Genomic DNA, 27,859 nt, shown 5'->3' on the forward strand with positions numbered 1-27,859 from the left:
AATTAATACTGACAATTACATTTAAAATGTCACAACATTAACTTTGTAAAAAATTATTATTTGTAATTACATTTTCCACTCAAATTGTTATATATATATTAAAAAAAGAAGATATTTAGTGCAGGAGTATTTTAAACTCACAATATGGCAACCCTCATCCAATTCAGCCTTTGAGACATGAGCAAGTGGGAGGGTTTCTCTGGGAACCAATCATCTTACAGCAAACTCTTACGAAATTATTTGTTCGCTGCAGACTACAGGGGAAAGAGAGTATCAAATTCTTAGAGAGACTTTTCAGACTGACAATCAAGTACTTTTAATTTTTTTAATTGTCTTTTTAAACAATATTGCCAAACAATAGTATGATTAAAAAAAAAAAAAACTTGTGAAAGGATCTTATTTAGAAAATATTTTTTTACACCATCATTTGTTGAATTTACAATTGTCTTTGGTATGGACAATATATATATGCACATACATTGTTTGTGTTATTTGTGATCTCTGGACAGTTATTATCTTGTAAGTGTACATTTAAAATCAGGAGTCTGAACAAATAAAAGATCAGATTTTTTCATTATAAATTATAACAAAGAATACTGCTCTTCACAATCTGAAGCAACCGTCCAGTATCGACTGATATGTGTCATGTGTCAGAGGTCTGTAGCTTTTCAGCGTCTCATCTAAAACAAACAGAAGGTCCGTGATTACAGCAGGGTTGAAGCCCTCCTCTACCAGCTTCCCCTTCAGCTGTTTGAAGGTGCAAGTCACATCCAAACAATCCTGTAATGAGAAATCCTTTCACTTATTTGAGAAATATGAAAAAGTACATAAATATTTTGATACTACCAAGGGATCATGCATTCAGAAAGAGCATTAGGACGTTACCTGAATCCTTATGAAACGTGGTCTGGCATAAGAGGGTCATAATTTAGTAAGTGGTCACATGACTAAAAATGACTTCGGGCTCAAACTGATGGTCTTTCTTTAGTGTGATGGTAGCCATTCCTGTCCTCCCCTCATACCCTTCAAATTCAAAAAAATATCAACAGCGCCACTAATATGGGTGAGAATATCAACTGGATGGTTTTAAAGGGATAGTGAGGTAAGTGGTCACATGACTAAAAATGACTTCGGGCTCAAACTGATGGTCTTTCTTTAGTGTGATGGTAGCCATTCCTGTCCTCCCCTCATACCCTTCAAATTCAAAAAAATATCAACAGCGCCACTAATATGGGTGAGAATATCAACTGGATGGTTTTAAAGGGATAGTTAACCCAAAAATGAAAATTTGCTGAAACTCACCCCAAGGCCATTCAAGATGCAGATGAGTTTGTTTCCTTATCTCAACCTAGAGATTCTGAGAAATGTAGCATTACATCACTTGCTCACAAATGGATCATCTGCAGTGAATGGGTGCCGTCAGAATGAGAATCCAAACAGCTGATAAAAACATCACAATAATCCACAAGTAATACTAGTCTATAATCCCTAATAACGCTTCCTCCAGTAAAAAAGTCCATCCACTGTTGTCCTCTAACATCATAATCCACCCACATATTTGTTTAGATCTGTTTTGGACTGTTTTCACTTGTAAACGGTGCTTGATCTGTGCATATTCATCTCCTGATTCAGACAAGACGACTTTTTCACTGGAGGAAGCAATATTATGGATAGAGGAATTTGTTTCTTACAAACACGCAGCTTTTTGCTTCACAAGACATTAACTGATGGACTGGAGTGGTGAGGATTACTTGTGGATTATTGTGATGTTTGGACTCTCATTCTGACGGCACCCATTCACTGCAGAGGATCCACTGATGAACAAGTGATGTAATGCTACATTTCTCCAAATCTGTTCCCACGAAGAATCAAACTTATCTACATCTTGGATGTTCTGAGGATGAGTAAATGTTCAGCTAATTGAAATTTCTGTATGGAACTGTTTTAAAAGGAGTAAAATAGCAAAGAACCTGAAACTGTAACTCCGTATGTGTTTGCTTCCTCAATACTCGTTGCCATAGTCAGGATGTCAGACACTTCATTTGTGGAAACATTTTCCCCTTTCCACCTGAGATGAAGAGGACGATGCATTTAAGATTTGGCTATTTGATTGTAATGTTAAAGCTGTAACTTCTGCTTTAAAGTAGAGCAATAGGGCTGGCCAATTCCAAAAGTTTTGGAATCAACTTCGATTCTGATTCCTGGTTCTGGAATTGACTCTGGAATCAATGTGGTTTTCAAATCTTTTATTGATTTATTTGTAACATTAGAGGAACATATGAACAAGTGATGTAATGCTACATTTCTCCAAATCTGTTCCCACGAAGAATCAAACTCATCTACATCTTGGATGTTCTGAGGATAAGTAAATGTTCAGCTAATTGAAATTTCTGTATGGAACTGTTTTACAAGGAGTAAAATAGCAATGAACCTGAAACTGTAACTCCGTATGTGTTTGCTTCCTCAATACTCGTTGCCATAGTCAGGATGTCAGACACTTCATTTGTGGAAACATTTTCCCCTTTCCACCTGAGATGAAGAGGACCATGCATTTAAGATTTGGCTATTTGATTGTAATGTTAAAGCTGTAACTTCTGCTTTAAAGTAGAGCAATAGGGCTGGCCAATTCCAAAAGTTTTGGAATCAACTTCGATTCTGATTCCTGGTTCTGGAATTGACTCTGGAATCAATGTGGTTTTCAAATCTTTTATTGATTTATTTGTAACATTAGAGGAACATGTTCACTAAATCTTGCTCTGGCTACATGATAAACTGTAATGGCTTACATCCTTATTGTATTCATCCTAATATTCACTGATTATTAGACACCTAGAACAAATGTGTTTGTGCATCAGTGTCTGTGTTGCATGTTTTATTTCATTGTAGGAGACCGAATTGAATTGGACTTCTCATCAGTATAGTGAGCAACTGAGAGGCATATTAATGATTAGCTCTGTTGAACTATTAAAGAGGAGTCAAATCCCTTTGATGGAATCGATTCTAACCTTTGGAATTTAAATGAAATGCAACCTTTCCCAATGCCTTAAAATCGATTAATTTTGGAATCGATTCCCAGCCCTATAGAACAACATTTTTAATGGCATTTTTTCACCTAAAAGTGTCGCCCACCCGATCCTGGAAGTAGATGAAGTTTTCGTGGTCTGTCCTGAACAGATCTCCAGAGTTGAAGTAAACATTGCCCTTCTCAAACACACTGTAGAGTTTCTTCTTCTCGGTCTGTTTGGGATCCCTGGCATATCCAGCAAATTGGGCCTTCTGGGTAATCTTTGATACTAGTAGGCCTGTCTCACCTGTATAACAGTCAATGACACATTAATGACATTCTTCAAAGTAAAAAGCAAACAATTTTGCTTTATTAATCTATTTTATGCATACAAACATGCTTCCACAGAAGAACATTTTACTTGCCTTTAGCTACTTCTATGCAAAATCCATCTGCGTTTCTCACAGGCTCCTCTCGTTCTTGGTCAAACTTAACTAATGCATATGGATAGAGTTTCTGAAACAACATTAAAATGTTCAGACAATTTCAAGATTTTAGAACAGCTCTCATTTCTCTACTTCTGATTTCTCTAACTTGATGAATTGCGAATAAAAGAGTAACGACCACATTCAGAGTAAATCTACCTTATGAAAAAAATTCACTCTACCAATGGCCCCGATTTTCCCAGCGTAGTTCAAAAAGCCCAAGGTTCCTTCGGTTGAGCCGTAAAACTCTTTGATGTCAACATTGCCGAATCTGCTTATGAACGTCCTCCACACCTCTGGTCTGATCCCGTTCCCTAGGGCCATTCTAACGTTGTGTACTTGGTCGCTAACACGCTTGTAAGGACGAGAGAACAAAGATGAGAAAACAGCCTAATATGTACGGCAAACAGAGCAGTGCAGACAGTGGAGTGGAGTGTGGGGTAAAATGTGTCACCAACAAAACTGTGCATTCATATACAGCTGCCTGTGATTGAGAAGATTATATAAGAATGCATTACAACAACAAAAAAGTTAATGTTGTCACGTTTTTGTCATGTCACATTTCTCAAAAACTTACCTGTGTGCCAGATGCCTCAGGTAAATTGTTATAGTAGTGACAGTCTTTATTGGATCCAAATGTTGTTGTTTAGCCCAATAAAGGATCTTTATTCTTTTCTCTCATGAATTTAACATGAAATAATATACTACAATAAAATATTTTAAATCATATAAACAACTAATTTGAGTTAATATTTTTATTTGATGTAAACTGTTCACATATTCCAGGTGATAATGATTTAACATACACTACTGTTAACTTTTTCTTTACTCTATGGCCAGAGGGCAACTTCAAAAGACTGGCTCAGCTTACCCCACATCAGAGGGCAACAACACAACCTTCTTTTCAAAGTACAGTAGATGACAAAAAAAGAAGAATAATAATAATAAAAGACGAAGATTCGGTGGTTTGCTGTTTGGCTTCTTAAAATGTTCAAATACCTTTGGTGTATTGCAGAGGTAGCGCATTGTTTCTCCAATATACTGTATCACAGTCACATTATATTTTCTGCAGTCATCCCAGAACTGAGAGGAAGAAAACTTGCTCTTCAGGACAACAGTGGCTCCTGAATACAAAACAAACCAAAGCATAAAACAAAAGGGAAAAACCTAAAACCCATGAAAGCATGTACACACGCATAAAAAAAGCAAAGCAAAACAAAATGAAAGTCAGCATCCATGAAAGCACATGCAAAACAAATCAACATCCATTAAAGCATGTACAAATACACTAGTGCTGTCAAACGATTAATCACATCCAAAATAAAAGTTTTTGTTTACATAATATGAGTGTGTACTGTGTATATTTATTATGTATATATCAATACAAACACATGCATGTATATATATTTTTTTTTAAGTTTTGTTTATATATTAAATAATTTAAGGGGGTCTGAATACTTTCCGTACCCACTGTACATATATTATGTAAACAAAAACTTTTATTTTGGTAGCGATTAATCGCGATTAATCGTTTTGACAGCTCTAAAATACACAAAACAAAACACATTTTTTTGGATTACCAACACAAAATACAAAAGAAAAAAAAAGTCACACCTCTTTCAATAGCACCGCCGAATCCAACAGCAAAGCCGGCACTGTGATACAAGGGAAGGCAGATGTACACCACATCATCAGACTTCACACCACAAATGGAAAAAAGGGAGGCTATGGCCCACAACCTCAGCTGAGCAATCACTGCTGCCTTAGGAAGACCTGCAGGGGACACGGCTCATGAAATCCACGGCTTCACTCGCTTATTAATTACAGATTTGTCATTTTGCTGACACTTCTATTTATTCTCTCTAGTGCAAAATCATCTTCAGTCAAAAATAGAGTACAATAATGCATCAGTCACTGAATTCTATCCTACCTGTCGTGCCTGACGTGTAGATGTACGCCGCTGGGCTGCTCATTGTGATGTTGGCCCTCAGGTCTGCAGGAATAGGCTCATCTGAGGCTTGTGTGATCTTGTCTGTAAGACTCTCCATTCCCTCAGTGGTCACATGGTCAGTCAGTATATAGACCGAGATTCCCTGCTCTCTCAGAGCGGGCAGCACCTCCTCAACAGCATCCTGCAGTTCTACATGAGGGGTTTTCATTACATTAGGTGTGCATTACACAATTTTAATGCACAGCTTGGAGGCAAAGAATGATGGAAGCATGTATCTGCCATGGGATAAATTAAAAAAGGTCATTGTGACTTTTTTATCTCACAATTCTGTCTTTTTTTCTCACAATTCTGAGTTTATATCTCACAGTTCAGACTTTTTTATTTATTTTTAATTGCAAGAATAAGTCAGAATTGTGAAATACAAACTCAGAATTGCGTGATGTTAATTCACAATTGCGGGAAAAGTCTGAATTGTGAGCTATAAATTCACAACTGCGAGAAATACAGTGAGAATTGCGAGAAATAAACGTTCAATTCTGAAATAAAAATAGAATTGCAAGATAGATTTTAAAATAACTTACAATTGAGTTGCCAGATGTTAACTTGCAATTGCGAGATATAAACGTGCAATTCTGAAAAAATAAAATAAAAATTAGAATTACGACATAAGTTTTTATTTTTTATTATGTGGCGGAAAAAACAAAAAACAAAGCAAACATACAATAAATAAATAAATACATAAAAAAACTGCAAGAAATAAATTGCGAGATGTAAACTTAGAACTGTAAAAAAAATTTGATAAAAAGTAAAAATTACCTTTTTTTACTCGAAATTACGCAACTATCTGACTTGGACCCTGATCAGACAGAACGTGTTTTTCAGGCATAAACGGCACGCAAAACACCCACTGATAATAGAAAACAATTTAAAGAAGGGGCCTCTCACTGCAAAAAATGCGTTGTCTGATCGGGGCCAGAACCAATATGATCAAATAACACCAAAGAAGAAAAAAAAGCTCTTAAAAAGTTCTTGAGAAAAGATTAGAACTTAAGAATTTTCAGGAACTGCACTTAAAATGAATTCCAAGACGTTCATAAGAATGTTTGTTCCTAAGAAATTTCTTAACATTTTTTTTTATAGGCTGAACAAAGTGTTGAGTTTAAAATTACTTGTAAAAGGCATCTCAGAACAAACACACTGCACTAACTTAGCCAAGAAACATATACAGACGTTTGGGTCACTATAGTTCATTTCATCTGTGTTAATAAATGTTAATAATAGTGTGGAGACAGACAGGTCAGGGACATCACAGATACTATAAGTCAACAGCTTTACAGTGAATACAGTTACTACATCAAGCACTGATTGCATCTGGCAAATAAAGCCTTGAACTGGAGGAGTCACAGTACCTGCACCAGCTATCAACGCATTGGCCCCACAGCAGGTGAAGCAGTGCAGAAGTGATTTGGATCGGATGTTATGATTGAGAAGAGCAGCAGAACATCCGATCTTGGCCAAAGCCAACCACATCAACAAGAACATGGGCTCATTTCCTAGGAGAAGCGCAACTGTATCTCCTTAATTCCCAGCCCTATAGAACAACATTTTAATTGGCCCCGCAGCAGGTGAAGCAGTGCAGAAGTGATTTGGATCGGATGTTATGATTGAGAAGAGCAGCAGAACATCCGATCTTGGCCAAAGCCAACCACATCAACAAGAACATGGGCTCATTTCCTAGGAGAAGCGCAACTGTATCTCCTTCATGAAGATCTGCGTGCTTCAACAAACTCCTCGCGATCTTATTACTCTGTTTATCCGACTGCGCATACGAGTATGTTTGATCCTGGAACCGAATGAACGCTTTTGTGTGGGTTCTTCTGAACCGAATCCAAGAATCGATCCACTAAGGTATAGAAAGGTTTGGATTTGAGATATTTAGTCGTACGGTATATAGCTACTGCTATCCGACGCGCGTACGTGGCCTCTTTGATAAAGTAAGGATAACGGAATCTTAATGCAAATAAAAGTAAAACAGCACTTACAATAAACCAAAACATCATGAGATCCGATTCCTTTCCGCTAAACCTACTTTCTAATAGAGCGCAGCATTTAGACATAAAGTGCAGTGTAGGCGGTGCTTCGTTTTGTGGGAATGGACACAGACTGGAGCAGATAGTTATGAAATGAAGCGATATTGACAAATAGAAAACATTTGAACAGTTTGCGACGCTATAAACTACAACACTGTAAACACGTAGACAACCCTGTTAGCATATTAGTTCTCTTTTAAAGTAATTCATAATACCATACAGTTCTAAGAAATCAACCAGCTATCAGCTTATCCTGTGTTGATTTCCCCCTCAAGTGTTGCAGAATATCCGAGGAACACAAACAAATTATGTTCAATTCAACATTGTTCAGAAATGTCCTCGCGTTTCTTGTGAGTGGAAAGACATGAGTCAATAAATTATGGCAGGATTGTCCATGTCCCCCGTAAAATGTCAACCCTGTTACTATTATGTTGGATAGTAAATGTTTGTAGAAAGTGGATGTTTGTAGTAATTTCACAACGTGAAAGAAAACGGTTACCTTTAATACCTGCATAATTATTATATGCATTTAGTTTGAGATGTCACGTTAATAAATAGTTCATTAATACTTAAATACATTCCTTACCTAATATTTCATGATACAGTATATTGTGATATAGTGCATATAGTAAAGAATCGAGACAAAGATTTGATTCCTTCTGCGTCAACCATCATTTCATTTCAATTAATCTATAAATTATATTGTGATAATAGCAACTTTTTTCAGGAAGTTAATTATTTAAAGAAAAGCTTAAAGGGTTAGTTCACCCAAAATTATGTCATTAATTACTCACCCTCATGTTGTTCTAAACCCGTAAGACCTCCGTTCATCTTCGGAACACAAATTAAGATATTTTTGATGAAATCCGAGAGCTCTCTGACCCTCCCATAGACAGCAATGTAACTACCACGATCAAGGTCCAGAAACGTAGCAAGGAGATCGGTAAAATAATCCATGTGACATCAGGGGTTCAACTTAATTTTACGAAGCTACGAGAATACTTTTTATATGCAAAGAAAACAAAAATAACGACTTTATTCAACAATTCGTCTCCTCCGCGTCACCCCGGTGCCATTTTGGAGAATATCCGCTGAAAGTAAACAGCGTATGTTGTTCTGTGTCAGCTGCGTCACGCGGATACGTTTTCTACGTTGTTTACACTTTGATTTGAACGAAAACAACTTATCCGCGTCAGAGAGCTCTCAGAATTCATCAAAAATATCTTAAATTGTGTTCCGAAGATGAACGGAGGTCTTACGGGTTTAGAACGACATGAGGGTGAGTAATTAATGACAGAATTTTCATTTTTGGGTGAACTAACCCTTTTAAGTATTTTTTTTTGTCACATTATCCTATGTATGTTTTTCAAGGTAACAAACTTACTAAGAAATACTTAGTAAGACTCTTTTACAGTGTAATTGCTACACATTACATATACTTACTATATTAATAACAGTAAATTATGCATATTTACAAGCAACTAACCGTAAAACCAAAACCTAATTCTATAGTAAGTACATGTTAATTAATATTAGTCAATACTTATGAGTAATTACACCGTAACATGACTTCATCCTGGGAAAACAAAAATATTAGAAAGAATATTACAAGTTTAGAACCACATGAGGGTGAATAAACTATGACCCAGTTGCCCAATTTCCCTTCAAAAAGTCAACCATTTACCATGGATTTTGTTTACTAAATATTATAACAGAAAAGAGGTTATTTCTAAAATTTTTCTTTTAAAAACTAGCATTCATTTTGTGTACTGTAGTTTTAAAACATGTCTATTTCAACCCTGTTACCTTTATCCCAGCCTATATGTATCAATTTAGCTTAAAATGGCATGATATTAATGGAATAGAATGTTAATGTTAATAGAATTTATATACACTTAAAACATAATTTTCCTGATATTTCACGTGATTTATAGTATAGTGTACATATCAGTGTATATCTGATAGATACACTATTTGTCTTATACTTAAAATTTTACAAAAATACATTATTAAAAAACAACCTCATCTAACCAAAAAAGTTCACTAACCATTTCATAGAATGACCCAGGTGATGTATAACAATAATCTTTGACCTCATCTTATCTGCCAGTGGACTTTGATTGGAGGCACAGACACAGCCTGAGGAATATAACACATCCTTAAGGATAAACTGCAGTCAGGTGTCTGGAATGTAAGATAATGATAAACTGTCACTTTGTTCTTTGCGTTTTATGCAGCATGTGAAAAATGATGATGGTGAGGTTTTCTTATTCAGTATGGTAGCCTAAATATCTTGTGTGAAAGCAGATAACAGAAAAACAGTTTAATTAATGTAAAACTAGGATGCTTTATTAAGTTGAGGTAACAAATTCATGCACAGACAGTACAACTGCTAAGACGTTTGGCTCAAACAAGTACAAAAAAAAAATCATTGCACAAGCTTAACTCTTTTATATACAAAAATATGTCTGCTCAGTCACAAACAAATCCAAACTTCATTTCTGAAGCAGTGCCAATGGGCTGTCGAACCCACTGTCCTGCTGACGCACTTTCAACTCTGAAAATAAGCTCTTTGGACACTTTTTCTGGACACCATGTCCCTCAGATCCAGGGATTGGCTCTCTGTGTTTATTTGTTCTCCTGTCCGCACACACATTGGGTTTCGAGTAAGACGTAGGCTGAACAAACTCCTTGTATATCGTAACATCAGAGTTCTCGCCGATGGAGCTTCCAAAGTCCAAACCGCCGTTAACTGAGAACGGCTTTCCAGGCTCTGGATAGGAGGAGGTCAGGTGAATGTTGCTGATGAAGTTGGATCCATTACTGGTTAAACTCCAGTCACTGTGTCCGTCATCCCGAACGGGAGCTTCTTCGATCAGGAAGGACTGGATGGATGATGGATCCGTTTTACCGGACTCAAAACCCTCCATGAACATTTCCCTGCTCTGTTTTCTCAGTGTGACATTAGGGGTCCTGACAACGCTGTTAAAAACTCTATTGTGTGCAAAGTGTGTTTGCTTCTGAGTTACCTGAGCAACCGTAAAAGTGTCTTTAGATCCACATACCACTGCAGACCTGAGAGAATCTGGTTCGAGGGCTTTAGGTTTGACGCCTTTCTGTTTAGCCATCATGGATGTATAGTTGGTGTCCATTAGATTGTGGATCTGATGGATCTGTTTGTCCTTACCATCCTTGAGGGCTTCGGCTCCCAGCACTTTAGCAGGAGAACAGCTGGTTTCAATGTCCGTTTTGTCTGATCCACCTAAGCAAAAAACAATTTTCCCAGATTAAAGTGCTGTATCATGCTACAAATGAAGACTTGACTGAGTTGAGGTTTTACCTTGAGAGTTCTGGGTTCTCGAAAGCTTGCGTTTGGCCACCGGGGTCTCGAGGACTTTGGCCATGGCGGCCAGTTTGCTAGCAGCATTTATGATTTTCTTCTCAGCTCTGGAGACAGAACAAGAGCAGAATGAAGACCTATCCATAAAAACAGAGAGAAGATCATTTGTGGTTCCTCATACCCTGCGGCCTGGCCTCCGTCCTCCAGCAGCTCCTGCAGGCAGGTGAGGTAGCACCTGCGCATGCGTCTGGCTGTGTCCTGTCTTTCCCTCAGGACCTCAGTCCTGATCAGCTCTGCCGCCCGTTCCTTACTCTCCTGCAGGTAACGCAGCATGTCACCTACAAACACATCAACAAATCTGAAGTTCAATATTTTTTATTTTACTTCATTTCAGTCAACTTTGATTTCAAGTAACATTTGTTTTATGATTTTAGGTTTTATAAAAAAACACCACCACTCACCTCTGATTTTCTCCACGGCTTTCATGTATTGCTCGTTCATTTCCTCAAGACCTGCTTGAAGATTCTGCTGGCTGATTGAACCGCTGAAACATTGATGAAGACCGTTAGTGTTGCTCTAAGACCCGCTGCACTCGTAGTCAATGATGTGCTCTTATGAAAGAAATCAAACAAACTTAAAAGCGTTTACAAACCCTGAAAGTGCATCAGCATTTGAGGTTTGTTTCAGTTCCTCAAGGGCTTTGAGATGACCCTGCTGCTCCTTCTGCAGGGCTGCCTCATGCTCATCTGATTCAACATAAAAAAGAAAAGATTAAAAATTGCTGTTCCACATGGTTTGCTTCTTACAGGGTTCCATTTTGTGCTAACCGATAATAATGTGATACTAAACTGATAATAAACTGATAATCAAATAAATCAATTAATGAACTGAGAAATCAAATCCAATAAAAAAAATCTATTATTCAGAAGAAAAAAAAAATCTAAACATGTAGATAGCATTCAAGCTTGTTTCTGCCACTGAATAAAAAAAATAAAGAAGGTAATTGTGACTTTTTATCTCACAACTTTTTTCCTCAGAAATGCGTGATATAAAGATTTTTTTTTTTCTGAATAACGGATTTTTCAGTTCAGATTATATCTCACAAATCTCACTTAACACACAATTCTGAAAAAAAAAGTCGCAATTACCTTTTTAGTGGTGGAAACGGGCTTCCATAAGATCAATACAATAATCAAAAACGTTCACTTTGGTTAAAAAAAAAATCTTAAAACAAACGAATAAAAAGAAATTTCATTTTAGCAACAGGTAATATAACAATGGTGATAAAATGGTTTAAAAAATTAATAAATAAAATAGTATTGATACATTTTTCCCACTTATTGATACAGACAGTAGAGAGAAAACTGGAAATGATTGTGAGAAAAGACCAGTGCTGGTTTCATCAACCATTATTATTATTATTAAAATACAACATAAATATTAAAAACAAAACAAATGTAAAAAACCTAACCGAAAATTAGTAATGTTGCCTTGACAACATTAAAACTAAAGCTAAATTAAAGCTACATAAAAACTAATAAAAATGACAAAAGTACATAACAAAATGACTAAAATGAAAACTGAAAAATTAAAAAATTAAAGCTTATTCAAAATAATACGAGAATTTCTTTATAGTCTTAAAGGGTTAGTTCACCCAAAAATGAAAATTAGCCCATAAATTACTCACCCTCAAGTCATCCTAGGTGTATATGACTTTCTTCTTTCAGACGAATCCAGTCGGAGTTATATAAAAAATTGTCTTTGATCTTCCAAACTGTTTAATGGCAGTCAGCGGGTGTTGCAGTGCATCAGTCCAAAAGAAGTGAAATAAAAAGAGCCCATCCATAAAAAAAAGTGTCTCACACAGCTCCGGGGGCTTACTTTAGCAAAGGAAAACCAGTCTCCTCTTGGCTTACATCGAAATCCTCCGACATTCTTCTTTACAAATCCTCGTTTTGTACTTTAATTTGTGACCGTTGTTTTGTTTTGATCTCTCCACTGCGCTTCCGCGTTCATCACTTCTGAGCAGCGCATGCGCAAAGCCGACCTTATACGTCATCCGCCCGGAGCTGCTTCCGTTTACAACAGTGAGCGCAAGCTAGATTAAAGTTTGGAGGGCCGAAATCATTGACCAAAACAGTGATGTTACCATTGTGGAAAAACGTCAATCAATAAAACAGCTTGTAAACAATAATGTCACATTTACTGTACCTCTGGGAAGGCATTCAATGTCCATAAACTAGATAGTCTAGTAGAAAAAAGTAATTCCAGAGAGGAGCATTTTTCTAAATATATGCACTATATTAAATATACCTTATATTTTTACTGATCCTGTTGTCTTCATTATTTAATGCATGTTTGAATAAATTAGTTTTCACAATAAGGGCTGTAAATCAGTCACACCTGGAGTGTGATGTCATCAGTGTGTTTCTGCTGCATCTCTCTCCGAGCGTCTCGTACTGCTTCCTCCACGGCTCTGGCCTGGGCCATCGCAGCCTCCTGCTGCAGGGTCTTCCTCTGAGCGCTGAGCCGGACCTCCAGCTCCTCCACTGAAATCAGCTGACACGCTCCCTCACGGGTGTCTGACTGCCTGGCCTTCCTGACCTCTTCCTCAGCCTCCTGTAACCTCTGAGCCCAGGACTGCTCCAACTAGCACAAAGACCGACAAACAAGAAAGACAAATCAAAGACAGGCAAAAAGACATGCACACAGACAAAAAAAGGACAAACAGACAGATAAACAACAAAACACAGACAGATAAACAGATGAAACAAAAAATACAGGCAAAAGATATGCAGACAGATAGAGATAAAATATATAAAAGGCAAAATATAAGAGCATTTGACCTACATCTGAATGGCACAACAGTGACATTTAGTAAGATCATGCTGGCTTGGCACTGAGTAGAAAGATCATTGATGTAATTGGCCCATCATCACTAACCGTCTCCTGCTCCTGCTGCCAGCTCTTCCTGGCCGTTTCCAGCTGCTCTCTGACCCGCAGCTCAATCTCAGCCTGCGTGTCTGTCTTCCACTGGGCTTTGAGCCGAGACACGTCCTCCTGATGCTCATGCTTCAGATCAGACCTCAGTCTCTCCAGAGCAGCCTCACTCTCCTCTCGCCTCTTTAACTGAAGCAACAAGAAACATGATCAAATGTTAACAGTCTCACACGGTCAGACTTTTGACTCTCAGAAGAAAACTTGTTCCCCTAAATAGACCGCAACAACAACAACAACAACAACAACAATAATAATAAATATTAACTAAATAAATATTAATGAATTAATACAAATCAATACATTGATTAAATATTCACAAAAATCCAATAATAAAAACTAATTTTAATCACTGATCAAATAAATATTTAAATAAACATAATTTAATAAAAAAACAAATAAATAAAAAAAAACAAATAAAATCAATAAATTAATCCCCAATTAGACAGGGAGACTCTGAGCCAACAATATAAAAAATAAATAAATAAAAACAATAATTAAATTAAAAACTAATAAATAATAAATAAAACAAATTAAACAAATAAATAAAACTGCATTAAATGAATTAACATTTTAAATAAAAATTAAATAAATTAAATTAAATAAATAATTAAGTACATAATTAAATCAATCAACCAACAAATCAATCAATAAATTAATTAACTTATTTATTCAGCATCTTGCGCTTACCTCATTTTCTTTCAATCTCCTCTGTTCTTCAAGCTTGTTTTGGAGATTTTCCTCCAGCTTGTCCTTCTCTTTGCAAACAGAAATGTAGCATTCCTGCACAGCTAACACCTCTTGACTGAGATCAGCCAGCTTTGACCTGTGGATGGACCCAGAGCATACTTTATGAAGATTATGATCCTTCATGGAGTTTCCAATCGTTTTGTTTAAAGGTGGAGGTGTAGTGCAGTACTCGAGCTGTTGGATGTGTTGCTGATGCTGGCTGGAGAGCTGCTCTATGTGAGCCGTGTGCTCCTGTGCGAGCTCCTCCCGGACACGATTCACCACGTCATCCCTGAACTGCTGCTGAGTCCTCTCATCCCTGCACACACAGAGCATTTTACCTATAGATATGTATAGGTAGATGCCCTATTAGTGGCTGTTTCTATGAGCCGCTATACGTAAGCCGTCCGCCATATTGGAATGGTCAAAGCCTGTACCGTCTGCCACCCGAATGATATGCTTGTATGAATATCTATATCTGGAGTAGACTTCATCCGATGATGCTAAACTAACACAATACAACAAGACAAAGCCGTAAGCTACAACAACATTTAAAAGGTCCTATAGTTTAAAAACCTGTAATATTGAGTTAATACACATTAAAGACACAAACAAACACATTCTTATCAGTGAAAGTTGATCAATTTCTTCAGGAATTTAAATTTCGGCAGTTTTTACAACCAGAGGCTGCGCAATGTTGTGCAATCTTGATTTTTATTGTGAGTGACGACACATTGACCTTTCCAAGATGGCCGACACGTTGACATGTCTGGAGCGGTCGAATGTGACATTTACCCATACATATCTATGATTTTACTTATGAAACACCACAGAAGGTGCAGCAGAGTGGAATTAACTATCGCTTTAGCAAAATGCATGAACATGTGACCTCTCTGCTGCTTCCTGTTTCTCCTGGTCCAGCTCCTGGATCATCTCTCTCATCTTGGTGCAGAGCTCAGAGTTGGCAGCCTTCACCTTCTCTTCACTCTGCTTCAGCTCCTGATTCCTCTTCTCCAGAGCCTGCAGTTCACAATAGGGATGGTCAACTAGTATCCAACAACTAGCTAATTGAATAGTAACTTCTTTTAGAGCACTTAGATCCAGGCCAGTGTTATTTTAGTATTATATACTATTATAGTCTTTATTAATCTTTAGAATTAGCTTTTGCTTTTAATTTTATTATGTGATGTTGTCATTTTTATTAGTTGTTTATTTATAGTTTATTTATAACTTTTTAAATTTCAGGTTTAGTTTTAGTATTACTTCAACTTAAACAACAATTAAAAATGCTGTTTTGAAAACTACCTGAAATCAAATAAGTTTGTTGTCTAATATTTTTGTTTTGTTTTATTTAAGCTTTATTTCAATTAACAAAAAGTATTTTTTAACATTAGTTTTAGTTAACAATAAAAACACTGATTTTATATCATAGTCTTATATATAAATATACTTCATATCAAATATAACTGGAACTAGAAAATGTTTGTAAAGTCAAACTTTGATTTTTTTTGAAAGTGTCTGAAAATTGATAATAGTTCTAAAATTCTTGAGGTTTGGTAGTTTTTCAGGCCTTACAGACAGAGAGATTCTTGCTATGGTGTTGCTAAGCAGTTGCTAAGCTGTTCCAGTGTGGATGCTAGTGTTCTCATTGGTTGCTAGGGTATCACTAGGTGGTTGCTAGACAAACAGACAGCTATATATAGATGGATAGACAGCAAAAAAGACTCAGAAATGCTGCTTCTGATACAGGTTTCCTGGTCTGTAATGCTTGTGAAACCTGCAGATATCATGACGGCTCTGATCTGTATATTGTCTGTGTGTGACTGTCAGATGGTGATAACGATATAAAGCTTTGCTTAAAAGTATTTCTGTCCTTTTAGAATTAGCTTTTGCTTTTAATTTTATTATGTGATGTTGTCATTTTTATTAGTTGTTTATTTATAGTTTATTTATAACTTTTTAAATTTCAGGTTTAGTTTTAGTATTACTTCAACTTTAATTATTTAAGCTTTATTTCAATTAACAAAAAGTATTTTTTAACATGACACTGGTCTTTTACATTTATACACGTTTAGAGATTTTTTCGCTCTCTAAATAATAGATTTTTATTCCATTTGATTTCTTAGTTAATTTAATTGCTTTATTGTTGATTTACTTGATTATCAATTTTTAATCATTAATATTTTTTATACATTATTGTTTAGCTTTAATTTAATCTTATTTCAGATTTAGTATATTTTTTAACTTCAACTGAAGCTTATTTTATTTCAGTTAGTTGCCAAGGCAACATTTCTAATTTTAAAGATTTTTTTAAAATTATTATTTCTATTATTTATTTAGATTATTTCAGCTTTATTCCAATTAATGAAAATGATTTTTAATAGTTTTATTTTTAGTTAACAAAAACAACACTGATCAAGACACAACAGTCCTCTAACTTTGTGACTGTGAAGTTGCACTGACCTCCACTCTCTCCTGCAGCACCTGCCGCTCCTCCTGCAGTCTGATGAGGTCTTTGTGAGGGGCGGCAGTCATGTGGGATGTTTCCAGGTGTTTCTCCAAGCTGCTCTCCCTCACCTGTAGTAAACGCACAAGGTGTAAGTCTAACATCTACTACAGCACACAGGTTGATCCATCATAAGGCTGGGTATCGTTAAAAAATGTTCGATATCGATACCAATACCAATACCTTGACTTCGATACCGGTTCCTGAACGATACTTTTTTCGATACCAATTTTATGAAATCTATTTTAACAAGATTACATTATCTAAAAAAAAAAAACTTTGGTTTTATTTTTCAGCTTGTTGATGTTTATACAAGACTTGACGCGAACTGACTGTGCAGACCGATCGGTGTATTACAGTACCACGAGACCAGACTGCTCCGTGCACTTTTGAATCGCTCTCGCGGATGATCGATCTGCGCCGCGCCTCTTCTAGTCGAACACACTGGCTAGTGCTGCAGGCTTATTTGCTCACTGACGCTGATGAGATTAATCCCTTAGGTATCGAAATTTGGTACCGAACGACGAGACGTTTTTCGATACTCGATGGTATCGAGGCAATTCGGTCGGTGCCTAAAAAGTATCAAACTCGATACCCAGCCCTATCCATCAAGCACTGATATGCTGTAGGTCAGACCTTAGAGTCTCGTATAGTTCTCTCAGCCTGCTCTAGCTGCGTCTGCAGCTGCTCTGCTCTGGTCTGAGAGCGTCGCAGCTCCTCCTGCAGCTCAGAGATCTTCAGACGCTTGGTCTTCAGGTGACTCAGGCAGCGCTGCAACTCGCTCTTCAGCTCTCGCACCACTTCCTCCTTCAGCAGGGTTGAGTCTCCTTCTGCAATATGAGGTGTGCTGGAAAACAAAGTAATTATGAGAAGCTTGACATTATGAACAATATAGCAATGCAGTTTTTGGATTGTTATTGTACAATATAACATTACCTGTGGATTCGTCCATTTTTCCACTTGGACTTCTTGATCCTCAGGTCCACGTAGGACTCAGACAGCTGGTTCTCCCAGTCTCCATTAGACTCCAGGGCTCCATGTTTAATGGCAGACTCATACAGATTTATCTGCTCCTTTAGTTCAGTCATCTCTTCCTGATGAGAGAAGAAACACATGTGCTCTGTTTGTAGCCGGATTGTGGACAGCTTTAATGTTTGCCATGACTGGAAATGCTGTCAAACATTAGTGGACTGACTGACCTGCAGGGCTTTGTTGATGTCTTCACTGATAGAGCGGGCAGACTGAGCCTGCTGGAGCTTCATCTGTAACTGACTCATCTCTTGAACAGAGCCTGCAGAGAATAAAAGAAGCTTTGATAAAGATGTAACAGGCATGAGGGAGACAAATCTTCAATTAATTCATTAAAGGGGACATTGAAAACATTAAATAAGTTGACTTTTTGCTGCATTAACTGCACCTCGTATATTGACATATATTGATAATGGTACAAAAAGTACCATTAGTAAATAATAAAAAAATAGATACTACAGTTACTGTTCATTTTTATATTTCACTATAATGTCTCATTTTAAAATATAAAAATTACAATAAAATATTATCCTTGATTTTTATTAAACAACAACAAAATATTTCAAATATTTCACATTTTTAAGGGGAACGTAAGAGGTAAAAATAATAAATAAATAATTAGATAAAATTCTTATTTCCATATTTTTATCATTTTAAAATGCATAAAAAACAACTGTAATAGAATATTATACTTGTTATAATATGGGGAACATAAGTAAAAAAAATAAATAATAAAATGAAATCAATAAAAAAACAAAACAAAGAAAAACAGTTAGATAAGTGTGTTTATTTTTATATTTTAATTATAATTTTATGATATAAAAATTATTGTAATACAGTATTATACTTCATTATTATTATTATTAAATAACAACAACAACGATAATAATAATAATAATTATTATTATTACTATTATTATTATTATTATTATATCCTTTATGGAAAGTCCACTTCAATAAACACTTTTTACAAATATACACAAGATGTGCCCAGGATTTTATGTCATTCTAAGACGATTTAACACAACCCAAGAGCACCTTCTGGTAACTTAAGTGAATGTGAAGGCCCCAGATTCTGCGTACTTGAGTCACTGTAGTTCAGCTGAAATGCTTAAACTGTTATAACTGCAAGAGAAAAAGATTACTGGCCCATTCGATTACCCATGAGGCTCGAGCAATCACAAGAGTAAAAACAAACAGAAGCACATGGGATGCCACATACCAGTGTGGAGCAGTTTGGCACACTGCTGCTGGCTCTCCTCCAGGCGCTGTGTGAGGGTGTTGATGACGGAGGCTCTGTCCACCTGATCCTCTTCCCTCTGACGCTCCAGCAGCCGGACCTGATCCAGCAGCCGCTGGCCCGCCTCGACCTGACAAACACACACAACACAGTTGAAACTGCAGGCCTGCACTGCCCTCTGTTGTAAGGGGTTAAGCCGCACTAAGGATTAATTCATATCTACATGTATCTGACCTGCTCGTTTAGACTTTGTGATTGTGCGTCTAGTTTCTGCTGAAGGGTGAGCAGTTTGGCTTCATACTGCTCCCGGATGGCGACCATGTCTCTATCGTGCTGCTCTCGTGCTCGTGTCAGAGTGTCTGAACGACACAGATCCATCATCTGCTGCTTCATGCTGTCCATCGCCGCCTCAGCCACACGCTGCTGCTTTAGGCTCTGTGTACGCACACATTTCCTCTCTTATAAGGAATTGCATAGTGTATCACCACTATACACTATTTCAACAAGCCCCAATACATGAGTTGACTTGGACTTGCTGTGTGACTGATGTTGAGCATGATGAATTCATGATCTCGTACCTCTTGCTCTCTGTCTGTGAGAGACTGAACCTGTTTCTCCAGAGATCTGATTCTCCCCTGCAGCTGCGCTTCTCTCTCTTTCGCCTCCTCCACTAGTGCACTGGACTCCTTCAGTGATGTGGTCAGACCGTCTTTCTCATCTAAACAAAAAGCAACACATTTTGTGGCTTAAATTCGTATTAAAACTGATGAGATCAACACTTAAAACACATTCCAGGTCACTTTTGACCCAGAGGAGTGCATACAATAGTTTTTTAGTATGGGAATCAAACTTTGCTAATGTGTTAAGACTGTCAAAATACACTTATTTTCCAGATTTTTTTTTCTGAAGAAATATAAAATAACCTTAATTGTACCACCTTTCACATTCTGGTTCAGTTTTGACTGGATCTGATCTCTCGGAAAAAAATACTTCTGTAAATATATATTTAGCATCTTTCCTGTATCTCTCACAAACTTTTAGTACTGAATTTTGTTGAAAAACATGAACATGCATGCACACAGACAACAATAGTAAACAATATCAAATTAACTGCTGCCCAAAGGGGTGCAGAGCAAAAGTTGAAGGACCAAATAGCCTAAATTTGAAAAAAGGAAAGAAGGTTTGAAAAAGAAGAAGCCCACTCTGTTGCCACCTGCAGACCACTGAAGCACGAAAATATTTCACTGAGTAACACTGATTTTGATCTGATGTTGTTTTGTTAGAAAAGGAATATGCAGGAGTTAATAATGGTAATCTTCATGTTATAATCTCTTATAAATTTCATATACTCAAATAAAATGTATCATATTGTTATTATTTTTTAATTGGTTTCGCTATAGCTCACATAATATTTTTATCATTTAAAAAAAGTGGCAAGTGTCATATTAAAATAATAATAACATTGTAACATGCAACACTTTTAAATGTTTGCTAGTTCACTCATTAAAAAAGTTTTATAGCTTTAATGTTATACAAGTTATGACTGTTTTAAAAGCTTACGTTCCCACCGGGTCAAAATTAACCCAGAATATGAAAACAGTATTCAGTTCTTATGTATTATGAGGGATCAAATAATATAGCTGATAAACTAGCAACAGAGATGTTGATGAGCTTTTAAAAAACAAAATAATAATTAATAAAAAAAAAGAAATTATGATTGGGAAAGATCTGAATTTAAAGCAGTGATAATCTGGTTAATCTGACCTTTAACAATGGCGAATTGGTGCTCCAGATATCTCATCCTCCTCCTGCAGTCCTCTAGTTTCTGTTCCAGCTCCTCGATCTGTCTGGATTGAGCTCGGTTTAAAATCTGAAGCTGCGCCAGCTGCTGACCATCTGCTGTATCTGAACAACATTCATACAACACACCTCAATCTCCTAAAATACTACTAACATAGTCATTACAAATACAATTTCCAATAAATGCTGTTCTTTTCAACTTTTTTATTCATCAAAGAATCTTGAGAGAAAAAAAAACATTTTCATGAAATGTTTCTTGAGCAGAAAATCAGCATATTAGAATGATTTCTGAAGGATCACGTGACACTGAAGACTGGAGTAATGATGTAATAGTTTTTAGAGTAAGTTATTACAATAATTACACTAAGTTTTTACTGTAATTTGATCAAATGAATGCAGCCTTGGCGAGCAAAAGAGACTTCTTTCAAAAACACTGAAAAATCTTACCAACCCCAAACTTTTGAATGGTAGTGTATAATGGTATCTTACTCTGAGTTGAGTCCAGGAAGTCTCTCTGAATCTGGTCAAAGGGGCCATTCTGACTGGTCACTTGAGGATTGAACATCTTGGGCTGGTTTGAATGTTGATGTGGGTGGTAACTAGCCTTGTAGGCATCAGTGGGTTTGTTCCTAGCTCCTCCATTATCAAAAACCTTCAACAAATGTGCAAAATTTAGAAACATGCATACAATGTTTAATAAAAGAAATAAAAATTGGCTGCAGGCATTCACCTGAAAGTGGTTTCTGATGTTGTTCTGCTCCCCATGGACTTGTGCCTCATCTCCATGGTAACCTGCCCCATGTTGAAGAGCGTTATGAGGGTACGCGTCCTCTTCCGCCCCGTCCCCAGTGGAGAAGTCAGTGCCGTGGGACTCGTCCGTGCCTGCGGATGAGTGTGCATAGTCTCCGTTCTGGTACTGGTAGTTCTGTGGGTCCCAGCTGGTGGGTAAATGTTCTGTCCCGGTCTGCAGGTGATGAGGGTGACTGTTGGTCTGAGACGTGTGACTCCTATAGCTGTAGTCCTCATGATACTCCTCATAGTGCTGCACACACATGCAAGAAAATGATTAAGTGAATACAGTCAGTGTAACTTGCTACAGTATATTAAATGCATCAAATTTTATGACCGTTTTCATCCTTTCAATGACCCTCATAAGTAATCAGGCTGTTTATGCTGCATCTGAAACTAATAAACTCACTTCCTCATGGGAAGAGGGTCTTGGATGCTCCCATTGTGGCACATTCCAGGCATGCTGCGGTCTGAAAGACAAACACATTAGGTATGTTTTATTAAATATGTATTTCAGGTAAGTGTTGCATAAGGGTGTTTTGATGTATTTTGTACCTGTTGTTGTCTTCTGGGTGGCTGCAGGTGGAGCGGTCGAGCTCAGGTGAGGAGCAGTCGGCGCTGTCATCCAGCATATCATCAGGGAGATCAGTCAGGAGCTTGTGGAGCTAAAGCAAACAACCAAACCAATCAATAAAAAATTCAAACAACCATTCAGGACGGTATTTGCCCCACCCACAAGCAGTCTTCTCCCCCACCAGACTGTTAAGGAACAGATTAGAGGTCTTCACAGGTCCACTTGGATCTGAAAACCTGAGGTCCAAATTGAGATATTAGTATGATATCATGTCAATCCATGCTCTATGACAGTGGTGCATTCAGCAAAAAAAACATGAGTGGTGGGATTTGCTTATAAATTAATATAACATAGGCTAAATGTAAATACAATCTCTATTCAGAGATACCAAGAGATGTTTGTGGTTTTTAAAAACAGCTAACAATTGATTGGTTGCCAAATATATATATAAAAAAAAAACTTTGTTTGTTATCTATTTGGGACATCAGGCATTGCACTCTGCAAGCTATTACTCTCTTTATTTTTAACCAGTGATTTTCTTCAAATAAATAAATAAAAATTAATTTAAAAAAACAAGCAAAGTAATATAACTAGGAACAAATAACTTATAAAACAGGAAGTAAATATTATAAACAAACACTTATTTTGATTAAATGCAGACAATTCAGATGGTAGTGTACAAGAGAATAGTATATCTACATACACACATTTTTCTCTTGATATATAATCAACTATTTTTATGTTATGGCTGGTTAAAGCCTACACTACCTTGTGTAAAAAAAAAGCATGATCACACTTATTATGCCTAAATTCACTTTAGCATCATCACAGCGTGCGGTATGAAATATGGATAGCTACTCATTTTAAGATGATAAAAACGTCCCTATAATGAAGGAGGGATCTGTATAAGTGTTCTATAAAGTTTAATTCTTTCACATTATCTATTGTGATTCATTTAGGTTAGCAAAGTCAATCTAAAATCCACAATTACATTTTATATTAATTTGCTGATACAGACAAAGAAAAAAAAGACATAAAGGAAAATCACTAATATTAGATCATATTCATATGTTCTGATATAATGTGCATCTTTAAAAGAAAAAAAAAATTTTTTCAGTCAACCACTAATACACAAGATCTCCAGTAAGTAGACTAAGTAAGTGTCTGACAGGCCATCTCTCGAGGAATGTAATTTTAAACATTATCATCATTTTCCTCAGAAGTTGCTCAATACAATAATGCAATATTGAGTATAATGGCAAACACACTGAAACTATGAGAAACGAAAAAAGCACATGGAAGCAACCGATTCACTGCAAGTCCCATAGCAACCATTTAAAAAAACACACCCGCCCGGTTACAGACATGCTGAACTCTCACACAAACACCAACACATGGCCCTGAGGCGTCTTAAAGGAGCCTGAGCACTCCTAATTTTCAGCAACTTCAGTATCTTTCACTTCATGATGAAACACCGCTCATGTCTCAGTATCGGAGGACAGACAGTCAAACTCACCCTCCATAACTCCCGCTGGATGAGCCGCACATCCTCCTGATACGCTCCCTCGGAAATGAAACTTTCCCGCATTTACACTCCTACGACAGCTACTGCAGGAGCTCTTGGACTCAATGACATACTGAAACACTATTGTGTGCAATGCTGGATTTCAGCAGCATGAGTCATATGAATAACTCCAGAAAAAGAAAGCAGAAAACGAGGAACTAAGCCGTCCTCATTTGTCCAGGCTGAGGTCGGGCCATTGTGGGGGTCAGAATATACGTTTCAGTTAACTGGAGCAGAAACATTCCTCCTCTGATGGACAAAAAAAAAGACAAACAGTCTGTGAAAATGACGGCGCATGTGATGCACATCAAAATCGATGGCCACCATTCACCTCGTACTATTATTTTCTGATTCTAATCCAAATGGAAAAGCGCAGTTGCCTACAATTTATCCCTCCATTCAGAGCAAACGTTTGCTCTGAGATGACCTCGTGTGAAGCTTCAGTAAAGAGCTGTGAGTGTGTAGGGCAGTGGAAACCGGCTATATGACACAGCAAACACACCTGACTGCATTGAACATGCACCAATGACAGCAGACGTTCATTCATGCAGCCGATAGCTGTAAGGTGAGTCAGAACACACGCTTCTGATAGGAGAAGCTCTGCCCTTTAAAAACAAACACTGTTACTGCATGTGACTGGAAACAGAAGAATCTTTAACTACTTATATATGAATAACCAAGAGCCTAATTCAACAAATGTGGACCGAGTAACTTGAGTACATGCACAGTAAAAGTCAGCTAGCTCACGTGGGAACAAAATCACAAGAAAAAGATTCAATCAAACTCTTGTGTTTCATACACTAGTTTTTAATGGTTACACCGGCATGTTAAACATTAACTGCAGGCCATGTCAAAGAACAGCCCTGACAGAAGGACTTGATTAGAATTACAGTTTCCAATATTAATGTCACAAAGAATACTGAAATGTCTGTTAGCAGATATACAAATTTAAAACATGAACCGGATGAAACTGTATGTACCTGCTTTAACAAAATAGACACAAAAACTGAAACAGACATACACTGAATATGAGAAGCTCACTGCAGCTGATATTGCACATTTTTCAACAGAAATGGGCACCAACTGAAACACATTCACTTAAAATAGCTTGAATGTGAGTTAATGTATCCAGCAGACATAGAATATAGTGTCATTCTTGAAGTGTAATTATACCTTAAATTTTGTTTCAACAAAACGTTATTACTTTCTCTTTATTAAGATATGTATGTAATGAAAGTGTTACGTAAACATAAATTTTGTTTATAAAAAAAATCATTAAAAAGTGTAATATAATTTTAAAAAACAATGATGTGTTTGCTTTCCGGAAACTGGATTTAAATTCGACATGAAAGGGAAATTGCAACTGTCTTAAATTTTCTTGAATGAGATTAAAAAAAAATATATAATAAATTAAGGACGATTTATTTTTAATTTTTTTACATTGGGGATTAACTGGATCGTTGTTGTTTGCTAATTGCTGCAATCATTTCATGTGAGTGACAGGTTGCTAGAAGAGAGAGGTTACACACCGGTGCAAACGTCATAGGAGAAGAGAACAGATATATGGGCAAATCATCTATAACAAACACTGCAACATTCATAAACAAAAATGAATTGTCAGTTTTGATTTCAAGGTGTACTACTGACGACATCACATTCTGTTCAGTGGCACACACAAATGTTTGTCCAATTAGATTTTACAAAGAAAAAAAATCGTCAGCATCATTACTCCAGTCTTCAGTGTCACATGATCCTTCAGAAATCATTCCAATATGCTGATTTACTATCGATGTTATTTTTTTGGAACCTGTGATACTTTTTTCAGGATTCTTTGATGAATAACAAGTTTAAAATAACAGCATTTAAGTCTTTACTGTCACTTTTTAAATCAATTTTACACATCCTTGCTGAATAAAAGTATTAATTTCTTTCAATAAAAAAAAAGAAAAAAAATATGCTGACCCCAAACTTTTGAACAGTACTGTATATTGTTACAAAAGATTTATATTTTAAGTACATTACATATATATATATATATATATATATATATATATTAACCGATGTTGACCCTTTTAAATTGTTGTCCACAGTAGAATGTATAAATTCATCTGGCTGTTTTTTGGTCCAAGTATGCAGTGCAGCAGATGACAGCGGTCAGTCTGGTGGGTGTACTTGTGTGTCAGTGCTCAGTAACTGGACAGATACCTCTTGTTCTCTGGCGTAGTCTTCCTGATCATACTCCTCTTCCTCCTGCTGGGTCTGTAAAGCTGCACTGTCAAAATTATCGATGTTATTTTTTTGGAACCTGTGATACTTTTTTCAGGATTCTTTGATGAATAAAAAGTTTAAAATAACAGCATTTAAGTCTTTACTGTCACTTTTTAAATCAATTTTACACATCCTTGCTGAATAAAAGTATTAATTTCTTTCAAAAAAAACAGAAAGAAAGAAAAAAAGTTTGCTGACCCCAAACTTTTGAACTGTAGTGTATATTGTTACAAAAGCTGCACTGTCAAAATCAATGGACATCCTGCTGATCTGAGAGGAGAAATGACACACATGAGACAGGAAATAACCAGCAATCACATCCACTTACACTACATTTAACCAGTCTACTGATAAAACCCAGAACAACCAGCTAAAACATATTTGCCAGTTCGTATGTAGCATCATCAAACATCGTTAATCCCAGATACAGATAGTTTCTAAGCAACACATTACACCTCGTTCATTTAGCACTAGTTTATAAACTTCAGTTCACAAACAAGGCTGTGTATGTGAGTTTAAATCATATCTGCTTACCTTTAAAGCTTTAATAAAGTCGCCACAGTCCTAAAGTAACACAATAATCCCAAATGAAGTGTTTCTATGAGACACATTACAGTGTCTCGGTGCCTCACAAACTCATGCCGCAACAATATTGATATAAAATGACTGCGTAGGAGTAATAAACGATCTGCAAATGTTTGTTCGTCCGTCACAGATGGTGAAACTCGATTAATGCTGACTAAAATCGATATTACAGCAAATATTTTGATGAAAGTCTCTGTCCATTGAAACATGGCGCCCTAAACAGCGGCAAAAGTCCTGGATTCTGATTGGCTGACGGGAGGAACGACGTCATGTGAACGTTATAGCCAATGGTTACGGCCTATCATGTGTCAACAGAAAGGTATTTTCTCAGCCATAGAACTGTATCAATAATAATACAATTAATAATAATAATTATTATTATTATAACAACAACATAATTTATTTGGTTTATACAAATATATGAACGATTTTATACATGTATGGTTTTCAATTAAAATGATATATTTTTATAGTAAATACATTTACATTATATATAATTATATGATTATCAATAGTAACTGGTTTGGTTATTCGGTTAGGACTTTTAGCCGTGTAGTGTATGCATGAAAAATTATTATTGTTCATTATTGTCCTTTTTTTGTCCTATATTGTATGCACTTTCAGCTCTTAGTTTAATTAGGAGAAATAATGTATGCATATGAAAACTGTACAATTTTGTGTTTTTGAGCATTGAAACATGAAATTGTTTATCACACATAAAATCATAAACCTTTACAGACATTTCTTCTAAAGCCAAAAATGCATTTTAAATTATTGCTATTTAAAAATTATAGACAATTTATGGTAATTATAAGTTTAGATGTATAATTGTTATATATTTTATTCAATATATTTACATTATATACTATTTACACACACACACACGTGTAAAAAAATAAATAAATAAA

At 36.3% G+C, this 27,859-nt stretch overlaps 1 protein-coding gene, 1 long non-coding RNA gene and 1 pseudogene across 2 annotated transcripts; 1 reads left to right on the forward strand and 2 right to left on the reverse strand.

Moving 5' to 3' along the window:
* Window positions 1–424: 424 nt before the first annotated feature.
* On the reverse strand, window positions 425–7,685 carry LOC107739073 (very long-chain acyl-CoA synthetase-like; annotated as a pseudogene).
* Window positions 788–1,202, forward strand: LOC107739074 (uncharacterized). The gene is made up of 2 exons (XR_001639965.1): window positions 788–920; window positions 1,099–1,202. It is a non-coding gene; the product is annotated as an uncharacterized LOC107739074 (long non-coding RNA).
* Window positions 7,686–10,000: 2,315 nt separating the features above from the next.
* LOC107739098 (centrosomal protein of 152 kDa-like) lies at window positions 10,001–27,182 on the reverse strand. Its single transcript, XM_016551096.1, has 25 exons — window positions 26,901–27,182; window positions 26,618–26,636; window positions 26,304–26,380; window positions 22,516–22,625; window positions 22,370–22,430; window positions 21,902–22,213; window positions 21,661–21,823; window positions 21,136–21,276; window positions 19,950–20,089; window positions 19,606–19,806; window positions 19,354–19,501; window positions 18,302–18,393; window positions 18,039–18,196; window positions 17,739–17,949; window positions 17,060–17,173; window positions 15,486–15,616; window positions 14,787–14,915; window positions 14,558–14,693; window positions 13,814–13,999; window positions 13,274–13,519; window positions 11,523–11,629; window positions 11,332–11,414; window positions 11,052–11,208; window positions 10,871–10,977; window positions 10,001–10,792 (listed from the first exon to the last, which is right to left on the reverse strand). The coding sequence occupies exons 2-25, from the start codon at window positions 26,625–26,627 to the stop codon at window positions 10,026–10,028; spliced, it is 3,987 nt and encodes a 1,328-aa protein (XP_016406582.1). The 5' UTR covers window positions 26,628–26,636; window positions 26,901–27,182; the 3' UTR covers window positions 10,001–10,025.
* Between the last annotated feature and the right edge of the window lie 677 nt (window positions 27,183–27,859).

This window comes from Sinocyclocheilus rhinocerous, unplaced genomic scaffold, assembly GCF_001515625.1.
Source record: "Sinocyclocheilus rhinocerous isolate Xijiao unplaced genomic scaffold, SAMN03320098_v1.1 scaffold675, whole genome shotgun sequence".
Taxonomy (NCBI): Eukaryota; Metazoa; Chordata; class Actinopteri; order Cypriniformes; family Cyprinidae; genus Sinocyclocheilus; species Sinocyclocheilus rhinocerous.

What these genes read in the sequence shown, in the direction of transcription:
- LOC107739098 (XM_016551096.1), bottom strand. An exon ending in CTTCCTGGACTCAACTCAGA is followed by an intron (nt 21,277 to 21,660) that starts GTAAGATACCAT and finishes AATGTTGTTCAG; the next exon opens with ATACAGCAGATGGTCAGCAG. An exon ending in ACATCAACAAAGCCCTGCAG is followed by an intron (nt 18,197 to 18,301) that starts GTCAGTCAGTCC and finishes TTCTCTCATCAG; the next exon opens with GAAGAGATGACTGAACTAAA.